We start from the raw sequence: 26685 nt of genomic DNA on the forward strand, positions 1-26685 counted from the left end.
TTAACAGAAGTATATTTTATACCATTACATGTTCTGGATCACAGCTGTGGAAAGGTATAGTTTACTTTTCAAGTGTTTTTTTAGTTCTCTGTCTAGGTTACAATGTGCTGGTGAGTGTCTGGGCGTGGGTATAACATTCGCTTCCTCCTTTCACTACTGCTTCGATGATACCGTTTAGGGAGCACATTTAGTGTATTTGGCAATATTTATTAATTACTTTTTGTAAGATGTGTATGGGCTTTGTGTGGTTATGTATTTTTATTGTCATTTTAGGCATTGTGCTTATTGGTTTTATTTCTTCTGGGGCCTGCTTTCCGCTGGGTCTGGGGTTCGAGTCCCGCTTGGGGTGCCTTGCGATGGACTGGCGTCCCGTCCTGGGTGTGTCCCCTCCCCCTCCAGCTTTGCGCCCTGTGTTGCTGGGTTAGGCTCCGGTTTGCTGCGACCTCACTTAGGACAAGCGGTCTCGGGCAGTGTGTGTGTGTCCGTGTGTGTGTAGCTGAGGTAAGTACTGGTTTTCAGTTATGTATCTTGATGTTAATGTATGGAATTGCATGAAAGTTTAACAGTATGAAATGTTATTATACAGACTGTTCTCTGTCCTCATATATTTTCCTCTTCTCTGGAAATTTAATCTGTGACAGATGGAAGATTGTGATGGTACAGTTTGTAAATGTGACAGATTTGGAGTGTTGAGTCCTACTGAGTAATCTTTGTGATTCATTTTAAATAATATTCCAGCTTGCTGACTGTGACATATGTACATGTTGATATTTGGTAAAGACTGAAGGGAAAACGAGCAGAACAAATTGCTTTGTCAGACAAACACTGGGTCGCAGGTGATGTTTTTTTTAAAAAAAAAACTGGTCGTTTTCATATTTATTTTTTTCCCCACTTGCACTTCAGTGGAAAAAGGCAGGTAAATGAGAATATGATGCTCCGTTAAGTATTAGTTTAAAAATAAAATGAAAAGGAAACTGCCAGTGACCACTGATGTTTTCACCAGTATTTTCTAGAATATGAAATCCAGAAAGTGAGTGTTTCTTGTGCAGAATAGTTCATCTAAATATGGATTGTAGCATACAGAAAGTAGTAAATAGAGCAAAAACCTACCAAACTACTGGGGTCCTTAAATCTTCACTTACTATTTTTACTGGTACTTAATCTTGGCTTGTAATTTTGTAAATTAGTATTCGTATTTCAAATTATTAGAAGTTGGTGCCTATTCTTATAAAATATGAGCTAAAAGTATATGATTCTTAAAAATTATTTATTTTCTTGTTTGTATTTTATGTCCTCAAAATAATTCCCCATAAAGTTTTTAAATATAAACTAAACAAGGTTTTGTCAGTCAAGCTTTAAATTACATTTTTACAGACACTTTTTGCTGTAGATAAATGCCATACTTTTTGTGTTATATTTTACAGCTACTCTAACAGTGATTCCTACAAGGACATTTTAGAGCAATCTGGAGAAGACGGGTATGAAAAACTCCTTTTAAATCCCATTTTAGTGATTATACAGCCAAGACCGGATGTCTGTTCATAACCCTGTGTGTTTGTAACTCTAAAATGGCTTTTACTAATTCTCACAATCAATAAAAGCTAGAAAATACAGATGACCTTCATTTCATTGTTCAATTAAGGCTTTATTTACACTACACTCATTAGCAAGAGAATAGCCAGACTAACACCACGAACAAGTGGTGTTACAAACAATGGTTTGTTTATTTCCCAAAACATTTCATAAAAGCAATTATGTCTTTGTACAAAATACCCTTTGTGGGGCAAAAATGACTATGTAGTAGGCTAAAATGGATAAAATAAAAACCTTGTTCATAAGCTGTTCAAAAATCCATTATGCAAGGGAAAAGTATTTTCTAACACTTGTCATTTTTGAATTTGAGCAACAGTACTTAACTTTTTAGCGGGGTGCGGTGGCGCAGTGGGTTGGACCGCAGTCCTGCTCTCCCGTGGGTCTGGGGTTCAAGTCCCGCTTGGGGTGCCTTGCGACAGACTGGCGTCCTGTCCTGGGTGTGTCCCCTCCCCCTCTGGCCTTACGCCCTGTGTTACCGGGTGGGCTCCGGTTCCCCGTGACCCCGTCAGGGACAAGCGGTTCTGAAAGTGTGTGTGTGTGTGTGTGTGTGTGTGTGTGTGTGTGTGTGTGTGTGTGTACTTAACTTTTTAAAAACAATTAGACTGGAAAAGGTGTGAATCTTTGAAAATGTGTAACTGAAAAATACAGAACATGAGGAGCCAGTGATTATATTTTTAGTGTGTGTGTGTATATTGTAACAATCTGTGCTTTTTACAGCATCTGTGGTGGTTATGAAGACTAGTGCAGTTATAACTGTGAGAAGTATGAGATATGTACACCAGGTTGGTTCCAGGTTGTTAGGAGGGGGAGTGATGGTTACATCGATGGCTGAAGTGTCAGGGTACCATTCAGTAAAGAGGGGAAAGGAGTAATGGTGGCCGATGCTGAAAGGGTTAACGTGGAGATCTGTGTACATACTTCTATAGGGAAGGGGGGAGACGGAAGTGGTTTATATGTAGAAGTAGGAAAGAAGGAAGAGTAGGGTATAAAGCCGAGAGATGCAAGCTGGTGGGAGGAGAAGTGATAAACAAAGAGCCTTTGTCAAGCTTGAAAAAATGTCCTAGCATATTGCCCTTTCAATTGTCACCTTCCACACAGCAGCCACCAGGCACCTTATAGACAGTGATGTTCTTCAGGCCCTTCACACCTCCTACACATTATTCTGCTTCAGCTTCTTCTCCACCTTCTTCCTGTAGGTGTCCTTGGCCTTCTGGATTCTCATCTGTAGGTTTCTCCGCACTCACCTGACTTCCTCCCTGTCACCTTCTCTGAAGGTTCTCCTTCTCTAATTGAGAACCTTCAGCTCACTTGTAACCCAGGGAATTTTAGGGAAGCTGCATACCATTCTGGTGGCTGTGATCGTATCCACATTGAAATTGATGTACAACGTAGCCTGCGGTAGTCAAACAGTATGTCGGCTTCCTCCTCTTGTGGTTAAAAGAGCACTTCTTAGTGTGTGGTCTCAAAGCAGCTTCTCATCAGCTTCTGGTGACCATTTTCTCACTATCCTGATGGTCGCTGGTTGATGCTGTATAGTGGTCTTACGCACAAGTGTGAGGTTGATAAAGCTGCAATCCGATCTGTTGATCGAGTGCTTTGGAGCTGAAAACATCTGCAACGTTAGCATATTATAAGCAGCTCCAGAACCCTGTTCTCACTTGCATTGCACTTGACAAACTAAATGTAAAGGGAGTTGAGGAGAGAGTGATCTGATTAAAGTCTCCATAATTAAAGTATCTCATGAACAATCGAAAAAAAATTGCTGTTAGTGTAAAAGCCCCTTATACATGACAGAGATCTGAGCAAATAGACAAGTTGCAAATTCCAGCAAAAAGTATATTGACTGACAAATAGAACATCTGTACAACTGCTAATAAGATGCACCCTTAAAATATCTTGAACTGATAAATTCCCAAAAAAATTAGTTCAGCAGAAATTTCAGAATGGGGTAAATGCAAGAGTCTTCCCACGAATTTTGGAAAGTTTGCAGGCTACTTTCCGCCTAGTTAATTTTTGTGGTTCCTGCCCCCATTCAGTGCTAAAGAGGAAGCAAATGTGGTGCAGGCTCAGGTAGTTAAATACCAGCGATCTGGCTACTGCTGTCTACACCTACAGTGACCGAGAAAAGAGCAGCAAGGCCACATTCAAATCTGAGTACTTCTGAAGTGAGTTGCAATTCTTTCTGAAGTGGAATGTGTTAAATGTACATTGTCTATGATGAAATTTATTGTATTTACATTACATTTATTCATTTAGCAGATGCTTTTGTCCAAAGTGACGTACATCTCAGCAAAAGTACAATTTATGCATTAATTAATTATTTATGATAATAATTCAGATCTCACCTTTCTAGAGCAAAAGGACACTATGAATGTTACAGAGCTCTGGGTCAATTCCTCAGACACGTAAGTAACATGGTTTGAAGACATTTGTGGTGATTCCTGTTCATTTGGGTTAAGGTTCGATTCATCTGAAAGGTAATTTTGTTCACAGGAACTTTCTAGAATTTAAGTACTCGGCTGCATTGTTATTGTGAAAGTCAGTGAAACATCTCAGCCTTAAACATGGTTACATGTGGGGTTTTTCCTTGTGTCTGTCGCACGTATTGAATGTCCCTGCTCTGACGCGAGATCGCGTTCTCTCTCGTTTCTGAACGTCTCGCCTGATGAAGGCAATTTCGGTAACAGCAAAAGAAAGAAAGTGGCTAAAATCTGCATCTGATATTTTCTTCCACACATGACTATTATATCTGCTTTACAGCTGAGATTTTATGTACATCTTCTACTCATCCATTCACAGTAAATATGATAGTTTTCATCTGAAAGGTGAGAAAACGAAGCTGCCTTAGTGCAAAACCACTCTGATTTTCATCAATGGGAAAATACTTAAAGACTCAGATTGAGAAAAGCCATTGTAGAGTAGAGACCATAATCTGAGATCCGGGATATAAGGATTCATAGCTGGCATCTTCAGATGAGTCTCGGCACTCAGGAGCCTATCCCAGATGGGAGGATGGGGGTGTGGTTTACCGTGGAATGGATTCAAGTAATGAACCTTTGGCAGTTTAATCTGCTGTGCAGGTTTCTATAAAATACCCACAAATTCTGGGTAAGATCTTGTAATTGGAGTGACAGGCCCACACTCATATAAGAAATGCAGTTGTTTACTCACCATACCACATGCCAGGATAGGATGCATGTGGATATGTTACAGCTGGCTACAGATACAGTATGTAAACACTGCATGTAAAGATGATGTGCAATAAAAACAGCAACACAGAAGCAATTCTGTGAGATATAAAATACAGCAAAATCTATAAAATACACACACACACACCTTCTGAACCACTAGTCCCATATGGGGTCGTGGGGAACTGGAGCCCACCCGGCAACTCTGGGCGTAAGGCCGGAGGGGGAGGGGACACACCCAGGACGGGATCCATAAAATAACTAGCAAAAAAATAAAACAAGAAATATAAGATGGGTTGGTTGATTCTGAATATTTCATTTGTAAAACTTAAAATGAAGCTAGCAATAAAATCTGTAAATTATTTTTTTAGTCTATTATACTATAATGGATCTATCCCACAGCCAATACTTTTATGTCCATAGATAACGAGCTTGTAATAACATGAAAAATTTAAGTACAAGTGGTCCCCGACTTATAGTGGTTCCACTTACAATTTCTTTGACTTTACGATGGTGAGCTGGAGATAGACATTCAGTAGAATATACTGTACATCAAATTTTGAATTTTTCCCAGGTAAGCGATATGCGATGTGATACTCTCTCTCAGTGCTGGGCAGTGGCAGTGATCCGCATCTCCCAGTCTGTCACAAAGAGGTGTGTACTAAGTGTATTAAATGCATCTTCGACTTATGATATTTTCGACTTACAATGGGTTTCATGCAACGTAACCCCATCGTAAATCGGGGACAACCTGTATATTAAACAATGAATCCTGATTAATTAGGTGGACCATCTGGAAAAATTAAATCTATTTCAAGCTGCAACCAGACTGTTCCAGACTTGCTTCATGAGCAACAACAAATCCAGGCAAACTTTTTTAGAAAACAGTTTCATTAGATTCAAATTTCTCATCTTTTCTTAGGTTTATTTTATAATATGATTTAAAATCTAGGTGAGTGTTAGTGTCAGCCCTGCCATCAAGGATTGCAATTGTCACTGTTTTAAAACATACTTTAACTGCAATATCATTGTCAAAAAGTGTACAGGTGGTTCCCAATTTACGATGGGGTTATGTTCTCTGAAACCCATCATAAATCGAAAATATCTTCAGTCAGAAATGCATTTAATACATACCGCTGCGTGACAGAATGGAAGATGCGGATCACTGTCGCTGACCAGCATCACAAAAGAGTATCGCTCTGTGTATTGCTCGCCCAGAAAAAAATCAAAATTCAATACTCAAAGTACAGCTTCTACTGAATGTCTATTGCCAGTTCACCATCGTAAAGTCAAAAAAAAAGTCGAAGCATCATAAATCTGGAACCACCTATATTTTAAAATAAAAATAGAGTTTTAAGTTTAACACCCTCTAAACTGTACAATTATTCATTTCTAATTTGGCATTTTACCTGTACAGTGACTTAATGTGTTTTATTATTTTTTACAGGAGCACATGGGGCTATGAAGACTATTACAATTTTTCTGAGGATTTTGGGGTGTGCAAATATGAAAGACACAGTGCGCTGTTCCTGCCTGTCCTGTACTCCCTCTGCTTTGTCATCGGCCTCATCGGCAACGGCCTCGTCTTCTGGGTCATACTGGCTCGTCTGCAGCTGCGGAGCATGAGGGATGTCTCCCTCCTGAACCTGGCCATCGCTGACCTGCTACTGCTCTGCGCCCTCCCCTTCCTGGCCCACTACTCCAGAGCGGACTGGGTCTTCGGTGAAGCCATGTGCAAAATCATCCTTGGCACCTACTACATTGGTTTCTACAGCGGAATCTTCTTGGTCACATTGATGAGCATCGATTGGTACCTGGCAATCGTCCACGCTGTCTATGCCTTGAAAGCCAGGACGCGCACCTATGGACTTATTGCCAGTGCTGTGGTCTGGCTTATTGGGATTTTGGCCTCTTTCCCGGAGATTTCTTACATTTCTGTTCATTTCCACGATGACTCCATACTGTGCTCCGTTGATTCCAAAATGAAAATGTCCTTAAGAAAATTTGGTCTATTGAAAATGAATATCTTTGGCCTTTTGATTCCATTAAGCGTTATGGTGTTCTGCTACTCAATGATCATCAGGAGGCTGCTCCGCAGCGAGTCAACAAAAAGAAAGACAATCCACCTTGTGCTGTCAGTGGTTGTGGTCTTTTTCTGCTGTTGGGTTCCATACAATGTTGCCTCATTCTTCAAGGCACTTGAACTTTTCGAAGTCTACACTGCATGTCATTCCAGCAAGGCTATCCGACTGAGTCTGCAAATCACAGAAGCTCTCGCTTATTCTCATACCTGTTGGAACCCCGTCCTTTTGTTGATTTTGTGGGGCAGGAGTTCAAAGCACACCGCACTGTACCATAGTAGTCACAGAGCAGTTAGTTAACCTAAGATTTTATGAGTATGAACTGTGTTGTTCAAACATGAAAGAAAAAAAAAAGTCTTTCATTAAACTTTACAGATACTATATATGTATATTACACACACACACACACACACACACACACACACACGTGTGTGTGTATATGTATATTATATATATATAAACAAATAGTGCTTTTCAAGCTCCACCCCATAAATTTCAGTAATCTTTTAAATATTTCATTAAAGCCACACCCTAGAAATAAGTACGATATGCAGAGTTTCTTATTAAAGATGCCAAAATGATTAAAAATGTCATTTTTCAGACTTGGGACGAATGTTTTAAAAATGTAAAGATAAATTTTACTTTTTGTCATAAAACATGTTGCTGTGACTTTGTTAAAATAATTCATTGCTTATTTCAGTTGGCACAATCTCTTACTTTTTGGATCATCTGGGGACGTTCAGCCTTGTACAATGCCTGGAGTTCTCTAATTTCTTCAAATAATTCTATGCTATATCATTAAATCACTCAATCGAAATTTGTTGGTGAGAAGTTTTTCATTTTACAGATAATTTTAAGAAAATATATGTTATTACGCTGCATTGGGATTTCCATACAATAATATCCATTAAAAACTACTGATAAATAATCATGCCACAATTTTAAGGCGAGGACTAATCCGCAATTATTCAATTACCCCTATTTGAGAATTTCGAGACATATCATATTTGGAACAGCAGAGTAGCAGCTTTTCTGAGTCATTTTCTCTTTTGTCCTGGAAGTTTCCTGCGATTCGTGACTTGTGGAAGAGAAGCTGTTAGACCAGTTTACCGGTCGCTGAGGTGACTGAGGCGACAAACATCGCCAAATTATAGAAATGTCATAGATAAAGTTTGGGGGATAAACTAGAGCAATACAAAAGTGACAACGTGGAGGAATATTTGAATCTATAAAATCCTTAACTACATTGTGTGTGTGTGTGTGTGTATAAGTAATGTGCTCTACTACACTTTATTCACCAATTATCTACAGTATCAATGCGTTCCCTCCTCTGGTAACTAACCAACGTCAAGAGCTCGCGAGTCTCCGCCGATCCGTAAGCCCCTCCCACAGACAGTCTATCCCCCAAAACAGAAAACGTCCGCATGGATCACGTGAGCTCGATCACGTGAACTTCGGCGTCATGCAGTTTGCCAATAAAAATAACAGAATGGCTCATGTGCTCGTGGTCACGTGGCCTCCCTGTGGCAGTATTTGGTCAGCTGATAGAAGTCGTTGTCACGAGTTTCAAAATGGCTTTCTGTGTGTATGTGCTGCTTCTGTGGTTTGCCGGTGCCGCCTTCAAAAGTACAGTACGTTCCCCTTACATTATTATATTTTTTAAATGTAATTTTAATGTTTGCAGTTGCTTTGGTTTGTCATATTATCTCCAAAATATACTATAGGGCACCTCTTGGTTTTGCTAAAAATCATGTTTAACGAGGTACGAAAAATAAAATACACACGACGACGTCGACGAGAGACGACTGACTGGATTTTGAGCAAATGTGAAAATTATTAAATTGTCATCAGTTATCAGACACTTCTGTGTTCATGCTGAAGGAGCTGCTGTAACCACGTTTGTAGAAATCAGGAAGCTGAAGAACTGGCGTGATGTTAGCCATAAATTACTGCTTTTAAACTTGTGTTACTCAGTGTGTCCGTCTTCTGTCATTCAAAATTGTTTCACCTCTTAACTGACTTCTTTCATACTCGTCACTTTGTTTCGTTTCTTATCCTTGGTTGCATCTTGCTTTATGTTTGTACTTATTTTTGCACCTTAGGCTAAGTTCCTTGTTGCAATATTCTTAGTGGCATCACACAAAATGTAAATGATGTCTTGTAAGTTTGTCTCCATGAGTCCTCCATGTGTTTCCTTCTGGGTGCCTGCAGCTTTGTGCAGATCATCTACTCTAAGTCTAAGTGTGAGATAAGTTATGACGGTTTGAAAGAAACACAGAACTCTCGATTGATGGATTGATTGATTTTTAGCTTGCAGCCCCGCGTACTTTTGAGATCGACTACAAGAACAACTGTTTCCGCAAGGATGGAGACCCATTCCGCTACATCTCTGGCAGTATCCATTATAGCAGGATTCCGAGGGTCTACTGGAAGGACCGATTGCTCAAGATGTACATGGCTGGTCTGAATGCAATTCAAACGTGGGTATTGTGGAGCACCTTTGCTTAGACAAAGCAGCTGAAGATGTGGTATTTTTTGTCAACATACCTTTCCTGATTGCTGTGCTCTTACCAGTCATGTGACATTGCTGTTTGTTCTGTGTCACATGTTTGTCCTCCGTTAACTTCTTGCTGACTTTCAGGTATGTTCCCTGGAACTATCATGAGCCAGTTCCCAATCAGTACATCTTCAGTGGAGACAGAGACTTGGAGTACTTCCTTCAGCTGGCCAATGATATTGGCTTTCTGGTTGTTTTGAGACCAGGACCATATATATGTGCAGAATGGGATATGGTAAGTGAAATGGATGAGGATCCCTCTGACAATGATTGACACACGTCTGTATCTTTGGAATTTCCTAACTGGGTTATTTGTAAGTTGGGATAACATAAGGTAGCTTGTCTACTGTCTTATGCATAGAGTTATGTCTCTGCTGCCTGTCTGTTCCATTCCCTTCTCTACTGTACCATTCCTTGGAACTATGTGTAACATCCTGTGTCACCTTGGTGAAACCAGTTTTCTGTCAAAATGAATTGAATTGAATGGAAAGGAATGAGGACCCAGTGTATTTGAGAAAGTAGCTTAATCAAAAGAATAAATGGGCCAATGTTTATATTTGATAAGAAGGAACAGTAACTACGACCAGTCCACGCTCGTAGCTCTTTCTCTGACAGGATAATGTTGTAGATAAGTTGATATTTAACTGAAGTCATAAAAAATATAAAATGCATTGCAGGATCTGTAATGGTAAATGAGAATAGGGTGTTTTTTTTTTTTTTTTTTTTCCTCTTTTCAGGGTGGACTTCCTGCTTGGCTGCTCAATAAAACTGATATAGTTCTTCGATCCTCTGACCCAGGTAAGAGAGGAAATGAGGGTCATTTCATTTTCTCTCATTTATTTTTTTTTTTTTTAACTGTTCAGTAAAATTGTTACAATGTAATGTTTTTAAAGCATCTGAATCGAAATGATTTTCCTTTGTTTTTCAAATTAGCATAAAAGTGAAATATTGCTGTACATGACATTACACTTCTGTGCTAGATTATATAAGAGCTGTGGACAACTGGATGGGTAATCTGCTTCCAAAGATTAAACCATTCCTCTATCAGAATGGAGGCCCAATTATTACAGTTCAGGTAAGCCCTTTTTTCTGTTTAAATGCTTTTATCTGCTCTATTCTGCTAACTAATATGGTAAAAATGACTTCCAGTGGTGTATATTTGTGGTACTTCAGTAATTAATTATAATAATATATTTTAAAGCATTTTAAATTCACTAATAGAGAACATATTTCATTATCAGTAATGCTCATGCTAGTTTTTTTTTTTCCCAGAATTTTATCTTAAACTGACTGGAAAAATGGGGAATTCTTAGCAAATATCAATAGTATTTGAATTTTCCGGAGCGTTCAGTCAATCTCGAAGAAGAGTAATTTAGAGCTAAGATGAAACTAAACCCTGCATATCTTGTGGCCTGTATCCCAGTACCCTCTCCCTACTCTTCCCTTCTAGTCTGAGAACATGCCATTGTCTGCAGTTATTCATTCTGCCTGAGAACTTCTTTCATGGGCAGGAATACTTTAAAAACCCCTCTCAGTCTGTGTGGAGTTTGCATGTTCTCCCTGTGTCTGTGTGGGTTTCCTTTGTGCGCTCTGGTTTCCTCCCACACTGCAAAGACATGCTGTTCAGGTTCACTCAGTGTGTGAGTGACAGTGTGGTCCATTGATGTATGGATGAGTGACCCAGTGTAAGTAGTGTATCTAGCAGTGTAAGTCACCTTGGTGAATAAGGCGTGTGGGCTGATAACACTGCATAGAGTTCACTGGAAATTACTGTGGAGAGAAGTGTCTGCTAGATAAATGTAGATGAGATAAGGTACGTGAGAGTTGTTGGACTATTGCTGTTTTCTTCCTATAGGTGGCGCCAAACAATATAAAAATCATGATAGCAGCTTGACAACCTTCACACAAGTAAACACAATGTGTTTGAAACCCAGGTGCTAGTTTAGGGGGAGGGGAACTGAAGAAGTGCATTTTTTTTCCAACCTTTCCAGCTTTCATAAATAACACATCTCACATCTGCTTTAGATGTCAGCTGATAAGTGTGAAGCGGATACAAGAAGTGGTTTGAATTCTTCATCTTGATTCTTATCTCTGTTAGTGCTAAGTGAACTGTGAAGAAGGCTGAAGAGTCACCTCAAGATAGGTTTAACTGAAAAAGTTTTATCACATCTAGCTTTTTCCTTGACGTTTTGTGCTCTACGTAGGTTAAATTCCCCTAAAGTTAAACAACACTGGTGAAAGATCTTGCCCAAGAATATTTTCTGTTCCGTGTCTCGGTTTTTCTGTTTTAGCATTTTTTTTCTTTTTTGTATTTCCTTTTAACTTTCAAAATATGTTGGAAGACAATGACCATGTTCTCTGTTTGGATTTTTTATTCTTGAGCATTGCACTGGTGTTGTAATAAATACTTTAAAATAATAGTGGTGAACAAACATGCCAAAATGCGTCACAGGTGGAGAATGAGTACGGGAGTTACTTCGCATGCGACTACAACTACCTTCGCCACCTTACTCAGCTGTTTCGCCACCATCTGGGCAATGAGGTGGTGCTGTTCACCACAGATGGAGCATCGGTTGGTTTCCTTAAATGCGGTTCCTTGCAGGACCTCTATGCAACAGTGGATTTTGGCCCAGGTCAGTGTGTCAATATGCCAGTGCCTGTTTATGGTTGTATGTCTGTTTGTTTCTAACCACTACTTGTTACACTTTTCAGTTTAACTGGGAACTGAAGAAAGGGGAGCATACTGAATAGACTGTGTTAGCTCTATAGTTTCCTGTTTTTGCTGTTAGACAGATGATTCTACTACTTCTGACACAAGCACTGATGTGTGAACATTGATGAAATTGGAACCAGACCCAAACATGGTGGAAATGACTAAATGTAGTTAATTATCAGGTGTTTTGATGCAGTGCAGTGGCGCGGCGGGTTTGGCCTGTGCCTGCTCTCTGGTGGGTCTGGGGTTCAAGTCCCGCTTGGAGTGCCTTGTGACAGACTGGCGTCCCGTTCTGGGTGTGTTCCGTTTTGGGTGTGTCCCCTCCCCCTCCAGCCTTGTGCCCTGTGTTGCTGGGTTAGGCTCCTGTTTGCTGCGACCCCACTTGAGACAAGCGGTTTCAGACATGAGGGGAAAATATGGGACTGCTGCTGTTTTCCATTTTTATCTTTGTCTGTACATCAAAACATGAAGGTAGTGATTTCTGAAAAGCTAAACAGTGGGTCGGGATCCAATCTGTCTAAATGGCTTTTTGCACACTTGCTGATGTGACATTGGTACTGCGTTGCAGTTGGCACACAGCTGTTCATTTGTTAACTATTGTTATTATGTCTACAAGGGACTCTTCAAATATGCTTGTTTTGACATGTTTTGGCTATATTTTATATATTATAACCCTATTTTTATTAATGAGGTTCAGGCCTATCTGATACATCCCTTTTCTTTTTATGCTGTCTTTTATAACTTCTGTTCTTTAAAGTGAAAAGGGAAAAACCAGTGCAGCTGCATGTTTCCCAGTTAATTTATGTGACTTAAGTATTTTGTTTCTACTTTAGAGGAAAAAGTATATATACTTTCAATCTTTTGTGCTAAATAGGTGGAAATGTAACAGCTGCCTTCGCTGCACAAAGATATGCTGAGCCCCATGGTCCTCTGGTAAGATGAAAGACTGCTTCCCCCCGTAAAATTATATACACACACACTTTCTCTGCGTGTTCGATTAGCAGAGCAGTTAATACAGCATCACGCTAGAGGATGCTGTTCACATGCCTCTGCTGTTTTTAGCTCATTTTTTTAGCTGTTTTTTCCCCATCAGTTTGAGTGCTGGTCATTTTAGAAAATGAGCTCTGGAGTACTTGTAGGAGGCTGAAATAAACTCAGTATGATTTTTTTGATATTTTTAATGAGGGACTGAAATAGGGGTGTTTGTGGTACAAGTTTATAGTATATTTAGGAAAAAGAATGTGAGATTCACTTGGCAGGTAGAGCATTGTAACATACAAAAATGGGTTCCCCAATTATTTTTGCATGTATGATTTACTTTTTTGTAGCCTGACTAATTTAGTTGTTACCTTTTGTAATAAAAATTATTAATCTGTTTAATTTCCTTTGCCTAACCATTTTCACTGAAGTGTGGGTATGGATACATGTAGGAGGGTGTGGGTTTGTATACTCATGTGCATTGGTTTTGTGTTGCTGTTTGGGTGCAGATTGTCTCATTCTGTTCTCTGACGTAGGTCAACTCGGAGTTTTACACAGGCTGGCTCGATCACTGGGGGGAGCACCACTCTGTCGTGTCTGCGTCCATTGTGGCAAAGTCCCTCAATGAAATTCTTGAAGCAGGAGCCAGTGTAAATCTGTGAGTTCTGCCCTGTCAATTATCCAGCGTTGATGCTTGGATAATGTGAGTATGTGGTACAGTGCACTCGACTTGCACAGTACCTGTCACATTGATTTCTCAGAACAATCAAAACAGATGAAATGGAATAACTGCCATACTATTTATGCTTTAAGACTTGTGGTGGAGTAGGAGGAACTGAAACATGTAAAGGAAATGCTTAAATGTTAGCTCTTAATTAAATGACAGTTTAACATTTTCAAAATCATTTACTTTTTGCAGACTAGACTAGCACAAGATGAAAGGCAACACTGGCACTATAGAACATGTTTTAAAGTAATAATAGTACAATACTGTTCTCACTTTTATAGATACATGTTTATTGGAGGAACAAATTTTGGATACTGGAATGGTAGGTGAAAAGCAAAATTTACTTTATGGCATTTTCTGTCCTTTTTGTTTGGACTTAATTATAAATATTTTCTGCATTGACCCCAGTTGTTAAAGCTAATGTGAAAAACATCTGTATCATACACACACAGGTTCCTTAATTTACAGACACAGTTGGAACAAAAAGTTCATAGCTTGATATTACTGTGAATCCAGAGTCCCTTTAATCACTTTTAATATAGACATCCCTTGATTTATTTGCTATTTATATTTTGAGAAAAACCTCAAATAAAGCACTTGTTTTTTAAGTCTTTTAGGCTTATTTCCTTGCTTTTATTGTGTTCAAACAAATTAATTTAAAATACTTAAACAGGGATGCCATTTTCCCATTGTCCTATTAAGTCCCTATGACCATAACCATCTGCAGTGTTTACTGGTCACTTCCAGCTTCCTTTATTATCTACACATTCAAAAGGTCAGTGATATGTAAAATAATACAGTCGTTTCTTTAACACTCATACAAAACTATAATATTGAGCACACTTTTGAAGTTAAATTTATTTTGAAGCACACTACAAATTAACTTATTTAAAATGACTGAAAAGAGTGTTTGGAAACTCCTCTTTAATGCCAGTAGCTGAACGATTCATCCCAGAAATCGGTGCAGCATTCCTCATATTGTTGTTGATCAGACACTCAAACACCAAGCACGAGCTCATTGTAGAAGTCAGTTGAATGAAGGTGGCCCTACACCCCCACACTGTTGCACTGTTCTACTGCTAGCTGTCAGCTAGGTGCTGAACTGCAGGCCACTTTGACAGTGCAGCAGACAGAAATTTCGGAAAAGAAAATGCAGTTAAAAATAATCAGTGTTTGTAAATGCGTAACTCAGAGGTAACGTGCTCCTGTGTATTTTTGTATGTAAAAGTAAAACAAGACTTTAACATCGACTGGAAGGATGAACTGGGGGAAATGTGTGCTCACACATAGAAAATCTTTCCGGTACTTGAGAAGAAGAGTTGCATGGTAGCCGCTGCAGTGTTCCAGTCCTTTCCTGTACAAATCATATGTTTCAACAGGTTTTTCACTGCCTGTTTCTTAAAACTAGGGGACTGTCACATTTTTGCTAGAATAATGTACTTCTGTCTGTCTCCAGGCACATTGTTCAAACAAAGATCAGTTCTTGATGGTTGTATTGCTTTTCCTCAGCTGTATCTTTGAATTCTGAAACCAATCCAGTAAGTCATCTGTCAATGCTGTAAATCCACAGACTGCAAAGAGAATAAGTTCCACTGCCTTTTTATATATTTCAGTAATTTTAAGAAGGTTTTAGCTCACTAGTTTTGGAATTTAAGATATGAGCTTGTAGCCCAGATCCAGGGAGTCAGACATGATGCCCTTTTTTGTGTATGTGTACCCAACCCCCGCAGGTGCCAACACCCCCTATGCACCCCAGCCCACCAGCTATGACTATGATGCCCCCCTTACCGAAGCTGGAGATCTCACAGGAAAGTACTTTGCCATACGCCATGTGATACAACAGGTGAAACTTCGACACAACCTGCTTGCCCAGTTTGTCCTTTTACACATCCAATTTTAAGCCCTCACTTATCGTCATAAGTTGCATGTTTTCTTTATTCAGTATTAAAAAACTGGCCAGTGACTTTGTTTAATCTCAAGACTAGTTTAAAAGTACTGTTACTGCTTCAGGTGTATCCACAGTGGAATATTTATTTCTTGTTCCAGAATTATTAATAGTCACTGATGTGTTGAAGTGATCATGTTTTTATTTTTCTGCTTAATACATGACATTTGTAGTACAAAAGCATACCAGAAGGCCCAGTACCACCATCAACACCAAAGTACGCGTATGGAGCTGTCAAAATGAACAAGGTAGGTTGTCGTTGCAGGTGTCATGGAAACTAGATTAATATCAAAATGTCAAGAGACAGGTACTGTCTTTTAATCTTTTCTATAATCTCTTTTAAAGGGGATTTTCACCTTTTGATAAGTGAAGCGGTCTTGAGTGAAGATCTTTTCTGAGAGAAAGGCAACTAGGAGCCATTACTACTTTCTTCTGTGCTATGAGTGGCATGATAGATAAGGAAATCATTTAGTAGTTGGCTCTTGTATCCTGACTGGCTTGTATCATTTGACCCATTTCTGGCACTAGATCATTACATTTTATTCGTTTAGTGAATGCTTTTCTCTAAAGCAACTTACATCTCAGAACAATAGAAAAGTTGATTATATCAACAGGAGAGATTTAGATGCAGACACAATTTTTGAGTACAGTCAATTTGTTCCATCTCTATGAACCAGTAGACATTGCACTAGTAGCTGCATATAGGCCTTCCATTATTAAAAATTACACATTTATCATGCACTTATGAGATCAGGGTAGAAGTGGGGGGAGTTTTGAGACCTTCCCTAATGTAGAGAGATTCAGCAGTTCCGAGTGAGAGAAGATCAGTCCACCACATTTGAGCCAGAACCAAAACCCTTGTGGTTTTGACTTTGAAACTCTTGTATGTGGAACCACCAAGCTGGCAGAGGTGGGATACTACAACAGTCTGGTTGGAGTGTAGCGAGTGATCAGGTCTTGTAGTGAACTAATCCATTCATAGCAAAGTTATCTGGCTTTTTTAGTGCACCAGTAATTCCCCACTGGCAGTCGTTTATATTCGTAGTTGGCATATGTCTTTGAATGGCTTTTACAGCAGGCAGTGTTAGGAGTTACAGCCATCTGTTTGCAATCAAATGACCTGGGTTCATATCCCTACTCTGACTGTACTATTAATGTGTAAGGTACTTATTCTGAATTCCTCAGATACAAAAAAAAAATTACCCAGCTGTCTAAGTGGATCATTGCAATTGTAAATGGCTTAGTTTACAAACAAGTTTGTGACCTCAGGGCAACACATCAACTAAACAATACAATTTTACAATCAGGAAGATTAAGTACCACATATTTTTCCATATTAGTTATTCTGAATAGGAAATGGAAAAGGAATAAGATGCATCTCCTTGTTCTGTAGGAATAATGCAGCAGTGTATGGAATGATGTTGTTGTTCCCCCCCCCCTCTTTCGGTACCACTGCTGTGATGTGTAGGATGTAAGCATCCTCACCTCCAGATTTTTGTGGCTACTTATTATCTCAGTACCCCAGCTGCCTGTTAGTGACTGCACGATATCCCTTTTTTCTTTTCTTTTTTTTTTTTTTTTAAAAAAAAAAGTAAAAAGCACGCTTAACGATGCTCACGCCAAGAAAGTTCTTTGCCGAACATGTGACATAGTCCGTTTCCCTCTGAATGCAGCTCAAAGTTAATACGTGCAACAAGAAATTGTGTCAAAGTAACACAGATACCTACTGACATGAATTCATATATGAGAAATGTTTGTGTCATTGGAGTGTGTAAAGGAAGTTAGCAGTGTGTGTTTATGCAGGAAGGATATGCGGTGTGATGCTGTTCAGCTGAGACATTTGAGAGAGGTCATGGTTTTGGAGAGGGTGAAACTAGGCCACAGTATGTTGTATCTTTTCAGTAGTGTTGCAGTTCCGTTTGTTTGAACCTGGTTTAAATCCCACTTAGGAGATCTGTCATAGAGTGAGACCCACGATGCAGTGAAATATTTGTCAGCTGTGGAACTGTGTTCAAAAGATTTTAATTTATTTAATCTCTGTTCACTCAGCTGAAGACCTTGTCTGAAGCTTTAGACACAGTGTCATTCTCCGGTCCTGTGAAAACCATCTACCCTCTGACTTTCACTGACATTAACCAGGTAACATCACAAAGACAGAGGACCTCCATATCTGGCAGAGTACCCATTTGACTTTTTTTTTTTTTTTTTTGTTTTTATTTTTTTAAAAGCACTTTGGATATGTGCTGTATCGCACCAAGTTACCCATGAACTGCAGCACACCCACCCCTCTTTCTTCACCACTCAACGGAGTTCGTGATCGTGCCTATGTTTCTGTGGATGGTGTAAGTCGCACTCTGCAGATTCTGGAATTTGAGATACTGTGTCAGTGTTTGCGTTAAATACAAGACTTGATCCCCCTCATATAGGTTGCAGCGGGTGTCCTTGAAAGAGACAAGTATATAACCATCAATATCACAGGGACGGCCGGGAGTCAACTGGATGTCCTGGTGGAGAACATGGGGCGAGTGAACTATGGAAAGGGCATCAATGACTTTAAGGTTAGATATTCTTCCACTTTCTTTCTTCAGTTACTCAGTAGACAACCGTAGATGTGTAGCTGCCCTTTGACCAATGTCAGAAATGAAGAACTTTGTTTTCAACTGCCTTGACAGTTTTTGGTTATCTTGACCCATTTTCTGGGAAGTGGATTAACCAGCACTTTGTCTACCTGCTGAGATGATCAATTAAATTGTGGTATGCTTAATTAGTTCAAATGGCATCCTTGACATACAGTAACTGTTGCTTTTCAGTTCAGAAGTCTTCAACCTATCTAACAGGAAACTTGTGGGCATTTGTGTGTCATTGGGTTAACAAGCAGGGTGTTCTGGTTAGTCAACTAGAGTAGTAGTTTGCAGTTCCACCACCCAGATCGCATTATGATTTGAGTGTTCATTTGTAACACTGGCACGTCACTCATGCGTCTGATGTGTTGCTCCTATGACAATGTCCACAGGGGTTGACGTCCAACCTGACCCTCAATTCTAAGGTGCTCACAGACTGGCTGGTCTATAGCCTGAGTATCGATGAGGCAGTGAGTCAGGGCCTGCTGACAGGAAGCCAAACAGAGGAGATGTGGAGCACCCTGGTCACACCCCTCTCTGCGCCTGCGTTCTATAGCGGCACTTTCAGCATCCCAAATGGTATACCAGACCTGCCTCAAGACACATACATTGAGTTTCCCGGCTGGACCAAGGTATTGCAGGCCTAATGGCTAACAGAATAAACTGTGTATAATATTTTGGTTTTAAATCCTCCAGAGTCCCAAGAAAAGAGTTTCAAGTGAATATGCCTTAAGAAAAAAATAAAATAGACATTTAGTATTTATAAAATCTCAATTTCTTACTTTTTATCAGTCCATTAGTACTACTATTGTGGTATGAAAGAGGCATTGACATTTACATTCATAATAAACCTGCAAGAATGACATACTACCTTTTACTGAACACCCTGTACTGCACGCAGACCTTTCTGCATAGACACATTCTCTTGATGACTGTGCTCTGCTGAATGTCTGACTAGAAAATATGCATCATTTCTCAGTCTTGAGACCACAGAGTTCTTAAAGTGGAAGATGTGGTTATAGATTCTCAGGAATGATAAAAACAGGAAGATTAAGGCGCGTGAACTATTTGAGTCGCACGTAGGCTTTCCTCCTGGGACAGCTTGCAAGAATAGGTATTGCTTTGGACAGTTATTAGCAGCTTGCTAGTGTTTTACATTTAAGGACTTCAGATGGTATTGATTTAGGATGACCATATATTTCTGCACATTAAAAGTTTCTTGGGTTTCTCATGTTCCATATGAAAAATGTCAGCACTGAAACTCAACATTTACACTGCAGCATAATTACGGAAGTATAAATCTTTATCAAAAAAGATACCTCAGTAAAGATAATGAGTTTTATTCAGTTTCACATGTTACTGTATTCACTGGAGAATAATACTTGATGACAAAGTAATAAATCAATTATTCTTCAGTGTAAGAACAGTGACAAGAAATGTATGTGGAATTTCCAAAATAACATAGCTTTAAAAGTACCCCTGATTCAGATCCAAAAATCTCACCATAATAAGACTGGAAAGATAATGCAACATGATTTTACTGTGGTCATAATCTCTTATCAATAATTTCATGTTTAAACACTTTTTTTTTTTTATGTTAGTAATTTACAATAACATTGTTTTCATCTGTCAACTTTTGTAAGTGGGTGAATGACTGGCAGAAAATTTATAATTTCCGTCACCTGAAGGACATTGTACTGGCTAAAACAGCCACATTCTGGAAGAGGATTTCTCATACTTATATTTACATTTATTCATTTAGCAGATGTTTATCACCAAAGCGATGTACGTCTCACAGAAAAATACAATGCCTCCTTTTGTACCTCTACTAAAACCCACAACAGATTTTTTTTACTGTGATTAACAACTAGTTGACTGGATATAGTGGACATTTGCATGTGAAAGCATCTGTGGTTAACTTTAGTTACAAACTTGTGTCCCCAGTTCCAGGAAGAGTAACCTTGCCGAAACAATTAACAGTAACAACAATTACGCTTGCAATGCTGAACTGTCTGGGGGTTTTGTTATCCTTTAACTTTGCCCTGTGTTCTGTCTCAGGGACAAGTCTGGATGAACGGCTTCAATTTGGGTCGGTATTGGCCGAAAAGAGGTCCCCAGCTCACGCTGTATGTCCCTGCTCATGTGCTGAGTACGGACGCTCCCAACAATGTGACCTTGCTGGAACTAGAGTCCGACCCTTGTTCCTCAGGATCCTGCACTGTACAGTTTACCGCCATCCCTGTCATCAACAGCACAGTAGCCCACACCACAGCCCACGCGTTTCACAGCTTTTTCCACAAAGGTGACTTATTGTGATTCACTGTAGGTGTTCTTCAGTACTACAGTTTCGTTGATTTGAACATGCCACTAGAAATTGGCTTTCATATTAGGTGATTTGGGGTTCTTGTGTTTCTCATGGAAGGAAATCAAAATCAGCTTTTACAGTTTTTAACTCATGTCCTGTTACTGTAATAAATTCATGAAATTCAAGGTGTTACACAATCGAAGGATGGAGTTCAATTCTGGCTGGCTTTTAACAATTATTTATACAAAGGGAATGCATTTTTTATTACACCCTTATGACTCAGTAGTCTAGTTTTATCTAAATGTTTTGAATTTGTTTGTTCTGGATTTTTAAAATGATTAGGAAAGCAGACTTGTAACTGGAAGTTTCACATGTAAAGCATTTCCGGAGAACATATGATGTTATTTCACAACCAGAGTAATTACACTGAAACTTTTGTCAAACCTTGGAACACTTTTTTGTGTTTATAAATGAGAGGTTCATGGAACAGTAAATGCTCAGCATAGAATTATTTTGTAAACAATGTCAGTAACGTAAAAATATTGCCAAAAAGTTCAAATGTGATTTTGATACGAGCACCAAACAAAATCTACTTAAGTAGATGTTTATATGTGAAAGTGTGCTTTTTAGAAAATATTCCTCTTCTGTTTTGGTAAATATAAGTGCCTTTTGTAGCAGGTTTAGGGTATGAATGAGCAGTCTAACTGCTCTGCAACCTGCTGTCTATTACTGTTCAATGGAGGGAGCTTTTCCTTTTTTGCACAAAAAATATTGCACAAATGGCAAACCTGCAGAAATCCTTGTGTGTTTACTGTTAGAGCAGAATATGAAACTTTGCTGCTGACACTTGTAATGGTGAGATGACAGTTGGTTGAAAGCCAAAAACTGTGGGTTTTGCACCTGTTAACCACTGTCAGTTTTTTTTTTTTTTTTTTTTTTTCTCTCTCCCCCCTTATAGGTATGTATTAAAGGTAACATTTACTGTTGTCAAATTAATTCTACCATATTTTTTTCTTCACAGTACTTTACAGTTAATGTTGAAATTCATTTTTCAGTTCTGCAATATTTTGACACTGGGTTAAAAATATGCTGTGTTGGGCAGATATACAAGAAAAATTTTTGATGCACTTTCAGATGGAAACATTGTTGTTCCTAGTGTCTTTGCTTTCTATCATTGTTCTGTTTTCCATGGGAGACCAAATAAACACTGCATGAAAAAGGGCTGACTTTGAAGAATGCAGGGGTAAACATGAGTCATATTAGATGTTACCAGTATTTGTCATCTATAAATGAGGTATGACAATTAGTACTTTCATATTTGAGTTTTTGAGAAAAAACATGAGGCAACCAAAAGAGTTCCAAAGTGGCAAAAATAGTTTATTCCTGAATTGCAGGCGCATTCGTTACAAAAGCGGGGAACGCATATGCCAAACATGGACAAGCTGCATTGGTAAACTATGGTCACCAGTCAGAATTCACAAACATGGATAAATGGACTCTTTAACGGATAATTGCTTGGTGCCACAAATGTATGGCCTCAAAAATTACCACAGGAATGAACAAGCACTTGTGTGACCTAGTCTGTAGAAAAACTACCTCATGAGCCTCACAATGGTGGAATTTATGGCATGGCTGCTATTTAGAATTCTATCCAAGGACAACACACAGACACACAATCTGGTGTAAAAAGCACAAAATCTGGACCCCCGAGCAATGGAAAAAAAGTAATATGGTCTGATGAGTCACCTTTTACCTGATTTCTGACAGGGATGGGTTTACGTTGGGAGAAAACCAAAGGATGATTGTGTGCTGTCAACAGTCTGTTACCAACTATTAAACATGATAGGGGATCTTTAATAATATGGACAGCCATCTCATGAGAGTCATTAGGTTTGATGGCAGCTCTGCATGATCGTATGATGGCCAAGGAATATGAGGCCATTTCCCAAGACTAGGTGCCCTCTATGGTGCAAACATTGTTCCCGTATGTTGTTTCCGTAATGATAGCTGATAGTGCCTCCATACTCACTGCTAAATGAATTCAATACCTTCCATAGCCTTCCCAGTCACCACAATTCAACATTAATGAACCTTTAAGACAAGTTCTGCAATGCAAATTATGAAGACAATTTCCACCTTTATTCCTCAGCACTGCAGGCTTTTCACAGAATTCAGGACTTGTGTGGCAGCATCAGAGAAGGAATGAAACTGTTCTGGAGGCGAAAGGTGGCCCTGCTTCTTATTAGCATCTAGTGGTGATGCTATGTCTCCTTTTTTTTTTTTAAATTTAGAATGCTCAGTATGGGTGGGCAGCACTGGCACTGGGACCCCCAGAGATTTTTTTTTCCTCCCTTGTCTTTTGGTTCATTTTTTCTTCCTTTCATTTGCTCCTCTTTTGTTCCAGCAGGCTTACTTATAGCTTTAATTGTATAGTTATAGTAATTCAATATATAGCCAGCCTTTTATTTGTATTGTGCCTCTGATCCTTTGTTCAGTGCTCTGTGTCACTGTGTGAGAAGAGCACTCTATGAAAGTGAATTTAATTAGGTCCTTGATATCAATGTTGCTTCCATTATTTTGTCTGCCACCTGTATAAGGTGATATTTATTCAGATTTGCTTGACTGGGAGTGCACTGATGGTGAAGAAGTAATAAAGAAGGAGTGCTCTTTGCTGAAAGCCCTGTTTATAAGGGTTAGGAGGTGTTTCCTGAACTTTTCCCCTACAAAGACATAAAGGATGGGGTTCCAACAGGTGTGAGAATAAGCGAGAGCTTCTGTGATTTGCAGACTCAGTCGGATAGCCTTGCTGGAATGACATGCAGTGTAGACTTGTAAAAGTTCAAGTGCCTTGAAGAATGATGCAACATTGTATGGAACCCAACAGCAAAAAAAGACCACAACTACCAAGAGCACAAGCTGTATTGTCTTGCTCTTCAGTGACTTGCTGCGGAGCAGCCTCCTGATGATCATTGAGTAGCAGAACACCATAACGCCTAATGGAATCAGAAGGCCGAGAACATTCATTTTTAACAGGCCAAATACTGTCAAGGACTTATTTGTATTGTAATTAACTAAACACTGTGTGTCGTTAGACAGGTGATCAACAGTAATGAAATGAACCTCTGGGAATGAAGCCAAAAACCCTAGAATCCAGACCACAGCACTGGCAATAAGTCCATAGGTGCGCGTCCTGGCTTTCAAGGCATAGACAGCGTGGACGATCGCCAGGTACCTATCAATGCTCATCAGTATGACAAAGAAGATGCCGCTGTAGAAACCAATGTAGTAGGTGCTAAGGATGATTTTGCACATGGCTTCACCGAAGACCCAGTCTGCTCTGGAGCTGTGTGCCAGGAAGGGGAGGGCGCAGAGCAGTAGCAGGTCAGCGATGGCCAGGTTCAGGAGGCAGACGTCCGTCATGTTTCGCAGTTTCACACGAGCCAGTATGACCCAGAAGACAAGGCTGTTGCCGATGAGGCCGATGACAAAGCAGAGGGAGTACAGGACAGGCAGGAACAGAGCACCGTGTCTTTCATACCTGCACACTGAGGGTGCATCTGGGTTACCACTGTAATAATCCTCATAAATTTCTTCAGAGCTCTCACTGCTTCTGTAAAGAAATGAATATTCACTGTATAATCAAAACAATATATGACATGAAGAATAATCATAAATTGAGAAAGGACCTCCATACACCACAATGCTCTGAAATGTCATTGTAGCCTTTGTAACTGTCATTGATGCAGTCACAAATACAGAGTTACTGTTGCTAGAATGATGTAAAAACAAATATGTAAAGAAATTACACTTTACAGTAATTTGTAATTCATAATTTTATAAAATTTATAATTTTTTTGGAACTTAAAAACTGCGCTTGAGGCAGTGTTGTTCATTGCCTCCTAACTACTTCAAGCTGTACAATTTTTGATGACTTCAGCACTATGACAATGTTCCTTCGTAGACTGTTGCAAAAAAGCATTCCAGTGGGTCTAACCTTTATTTATCTGACCTTCCTCATCATTTTATTGCTCTCAAGAAATAAAATGAAGCTGAAAAGAAGATTTGATGGTGTTCCAACAACCGTAAAAACAGAAGTGGAAGTTAAACAACTCACAGTTGCCGATTTTTGGCTGAAAAATCGGAACAAAATCCTATCGCTTGGGAGGGGGACTGCTTTAAAGCACTCGGCTCACAGTTTTGTTGTTTCTACACCACTTTTAAAAACATTTAAGTCGTAGAGGTTTTGATCACTCCTCATATATCTGGTCCTGGCAAGTTTTCACTAGTAACTTACATGGAAATTCTGGAATTTTGTACATCATGGGTTTACCTGCTAAACTTCCTATCTAGAAATTCTTCGCATTAAGACCCTATATAACCCATTTATGTAACTGGTTATGGTTTGATGTGAAGTAAACTAAAAAGAAATCGGAAAATTAAAAAATTTACCACAACTGATATGAATCTGGCCAATCACGAAAATGTCCTGATAACATCAAAGCAAGAAGATAACAATGGTATGAAGAATACCACATTGCCACAGTGAACTTAATCTCAAAGAAGGGAATAGTATTTGTTGTGTGAGCTCACAAAAAAATGTGTTACTTGGGGAAATCTCTACACATCAGCTCTCAGTTCAGGGGTGCACAGCAACATCAACAGTTTTAAACCAGTTAAAATGTAAAGCAGATCTGACACACATTTGCGGAGGAAAGTACTGTACACATAAAATACTAAGTTGAAGGCAACACAAGACAACAGTAACACAATTTTGTGTCTTTTCTGTTTACTTCTCATATGTAGTCAATTTCAAAGTCGTTCACTTACATTTTCAGGGAGTTATTGCTGAGCACTGTGGAATCCATGTTGTAATTTCTGTAAAAATGTTAATTATGTGTTATTTTCATAAATTAATTAGATTAACTTTATTATTAACATTGCACATCCGGACCACTTTTAAAGTTCAAAAGGTATTATAACCCAAGTTTTTTTTACCTGACATTTTTAATGAATGGATTTTAAAAAATACTGCCTGTGTTTCTGAAATCAAACAATTTTATCACAGCATACAGATTTTGCAAATAAGATTTGATCATGATCTTACCGTTGTTTATCAGTTTCACACTCAATGAAGGAACATGTAGAAGTATCGAGACATTTCACTACCTGCTGTTTCACATTTGAAAACCATGTGTTCTCTTTTTTGCACTGGGTAACCACACACTCCAGGGGAGTTTCTGCCTCAGCTTCAGGTAAATATGCAGAGTATAGTGTCGCATGCCATATGCATACATATTTTAATTATTCATTTACAAACTCATTTTATTTTCTGTACCAGAAGAGGTATTGTGGATTTGTTATGTACCTGAAAAATGTGTTCAAAGCAATTTAGAATTCCAGATTTGTGCACTACAGTGATTTTCTTTTTTTTACCAGTTCTTACAGTAGGGTATTCTTACAGTACAATTTTGTGCAAAACTTGAATGAGTGGGATTCAAACTTTCAGAGCGTAAGACGATGGCTTTTATCATTACACAACGAACATCCTGTTAACACGAACCCATTAATAATTTAGCCAAATTTTTCTGCACAGTGTAAGTTACATCATACCGTTCTTGTATTTGAAATGCTGGTGTCAGAAGTAGAACTGAGAGTCAACATTTCACCCCTCATAGGCTGCACTAGACATCCTTTAAAGGGGCAAGTTGTTAACCACCAGTGTCACTGGGAAGACTGGGAGTTAGATGTATGTCTTGATGAATCACATGGTGTGAGTTAATCATCTAAAGGACATCAGTGACTTTGGATGTTCTGCCAGTCCAGTTTTGTACAATTACATTCACTAGACAATGTTTGAGATAAGTAGTTGCATAGCTGTCTTTCAGCAGATGTAAGAAACAAACATGAGACTTTAAAAAGACAGGTAATTTCAGTTTTTGTCTTACTCAGTTTTGGAATTTCTCTTCACCAGTTGTCT

The 26685-nt window shown here is 39.0% G+C and overlaps 3 protein-coding genes across 7 annotated transcripts; 2 read left to right on the top strand and 1 right to left on the bottom strand.

The window, feature by feature from the left end:
• The first annotated feature begins 464 nt into the window (after window positions 1-464).
• LOC108940480 (C-C chemokine receptor type 4-like) lies at window positions 465-7262 on the top strand. 4 transcript variants are annotated; one of them, XM_018762696.2, is made up of 5 exons: window positions 465-501; window positions 1425-1478; window positions 3630-3758; window positions 3947-3998; window positions 6229-7262. In XM_018762696.2, the coding sequence occupies exons 4-5, from the start codon at window positions 3961-3963 to the stop codon at window positions 7160-7162; spliced, it is 972 nt and encodes a 323-aa protein (XP_018618212.2). In that variant the 5' UTR covers window positions 465-501; window positions 1425-1478; window positions 3630-3758; window positions 3947-3960; the 3' UTR covers window positions 7163-7262. The 4 variants fall into 4 exon arrangements, with proteins under 4 accessions (XP_018618212.2, XP_018618213.2, XP_029101905.1 ...); XM_018762697.2 differs by lacking the exon at window positions 3630-3758; XM_029246072.1 differs by lacking the exons at window positions 465-501; window positions 3630-3758 and having other exon boundaries at window positions 1321-1478.
• A 1166-nt stretch (window positions 7263-8428) lies between these two features.
• Window positions 8429-21931, top strand: glb1 (galactosidase, beta 1). 2 transcript variants are annotated; one of them, XM_018763103.1, is made up of 16 exons: window positions 8429-8493; window positions 9173-9342; window positions 9504-9654; window positions 10157-10217; window positions 10400-10494; window positions 11872-12052; window positions 13007-13065; window positions 13647-13768; window positions 14119-14159; window positions 15568-15680; window positions 15956-16030; window positions 17832-17921; window positions 18011-18124; window positions 18209-18340; window positions 18796-19035; window positions 20462-21931. In XM_018763103.1, the coding sequence occupies exons 1-16, from the start codon at window positions 8434-8436 to the stop codon at window positions 20717-20719; spliced, it is 1962 nt and encodes a 653-aa protein (XP_018618619.1). In that variant the 5' UTR covers window positions 8429-8433; the 3' UTR covers window positions 20720-21931. The 2 variants fall into 2 exon arrangements, with proteins under 2 accessions (XP_018618619.1, XP_018618620.1); XM_018763104.1 differs by having other exon boundaries at window positions 8441-8488.
• A 194-nt stretch (window positions 21932-22125) lies between these two features.
• LOC108940748 (C-C chemokine receptor type 4-like) lies at window positions 22126-25854 on the bottom strand. The gene is made up of 3 exons (XM_018763111.2): window positions 25813-25854; window positions 25536-25583; window positions 22126-24318 (listed from the first exon to the last, which is right to left on the bottom strand). Exons 2-3 carry the CDS (start codon window positions 25571-25573, stop codon window positions 23313-23315), a joined length of 1044 nt encoding a protein of 347 aa, XP_018618627.2. The 5' UTR covers window positions 25574-25583; window positions 25813-25854; the 3' UTR covers window positions 22126-23312.
• Window positions 25855-26685: the final 831 nt, after the last annotated feature.

This window comes from Scleropages formosus, chromosome 18, assembly GCF_900964775.1.
Source record: "Scleropages formosus chromosome 18, fSclFor1.1, whole genome shotgun sequence".
Taxonomy (NCBI): Eukaryota; Metazoa; Chordata; class Actinopteri; order Osteoglossiformes; family Osteoglossidae; genus Scleropages; species Scleropages formosus.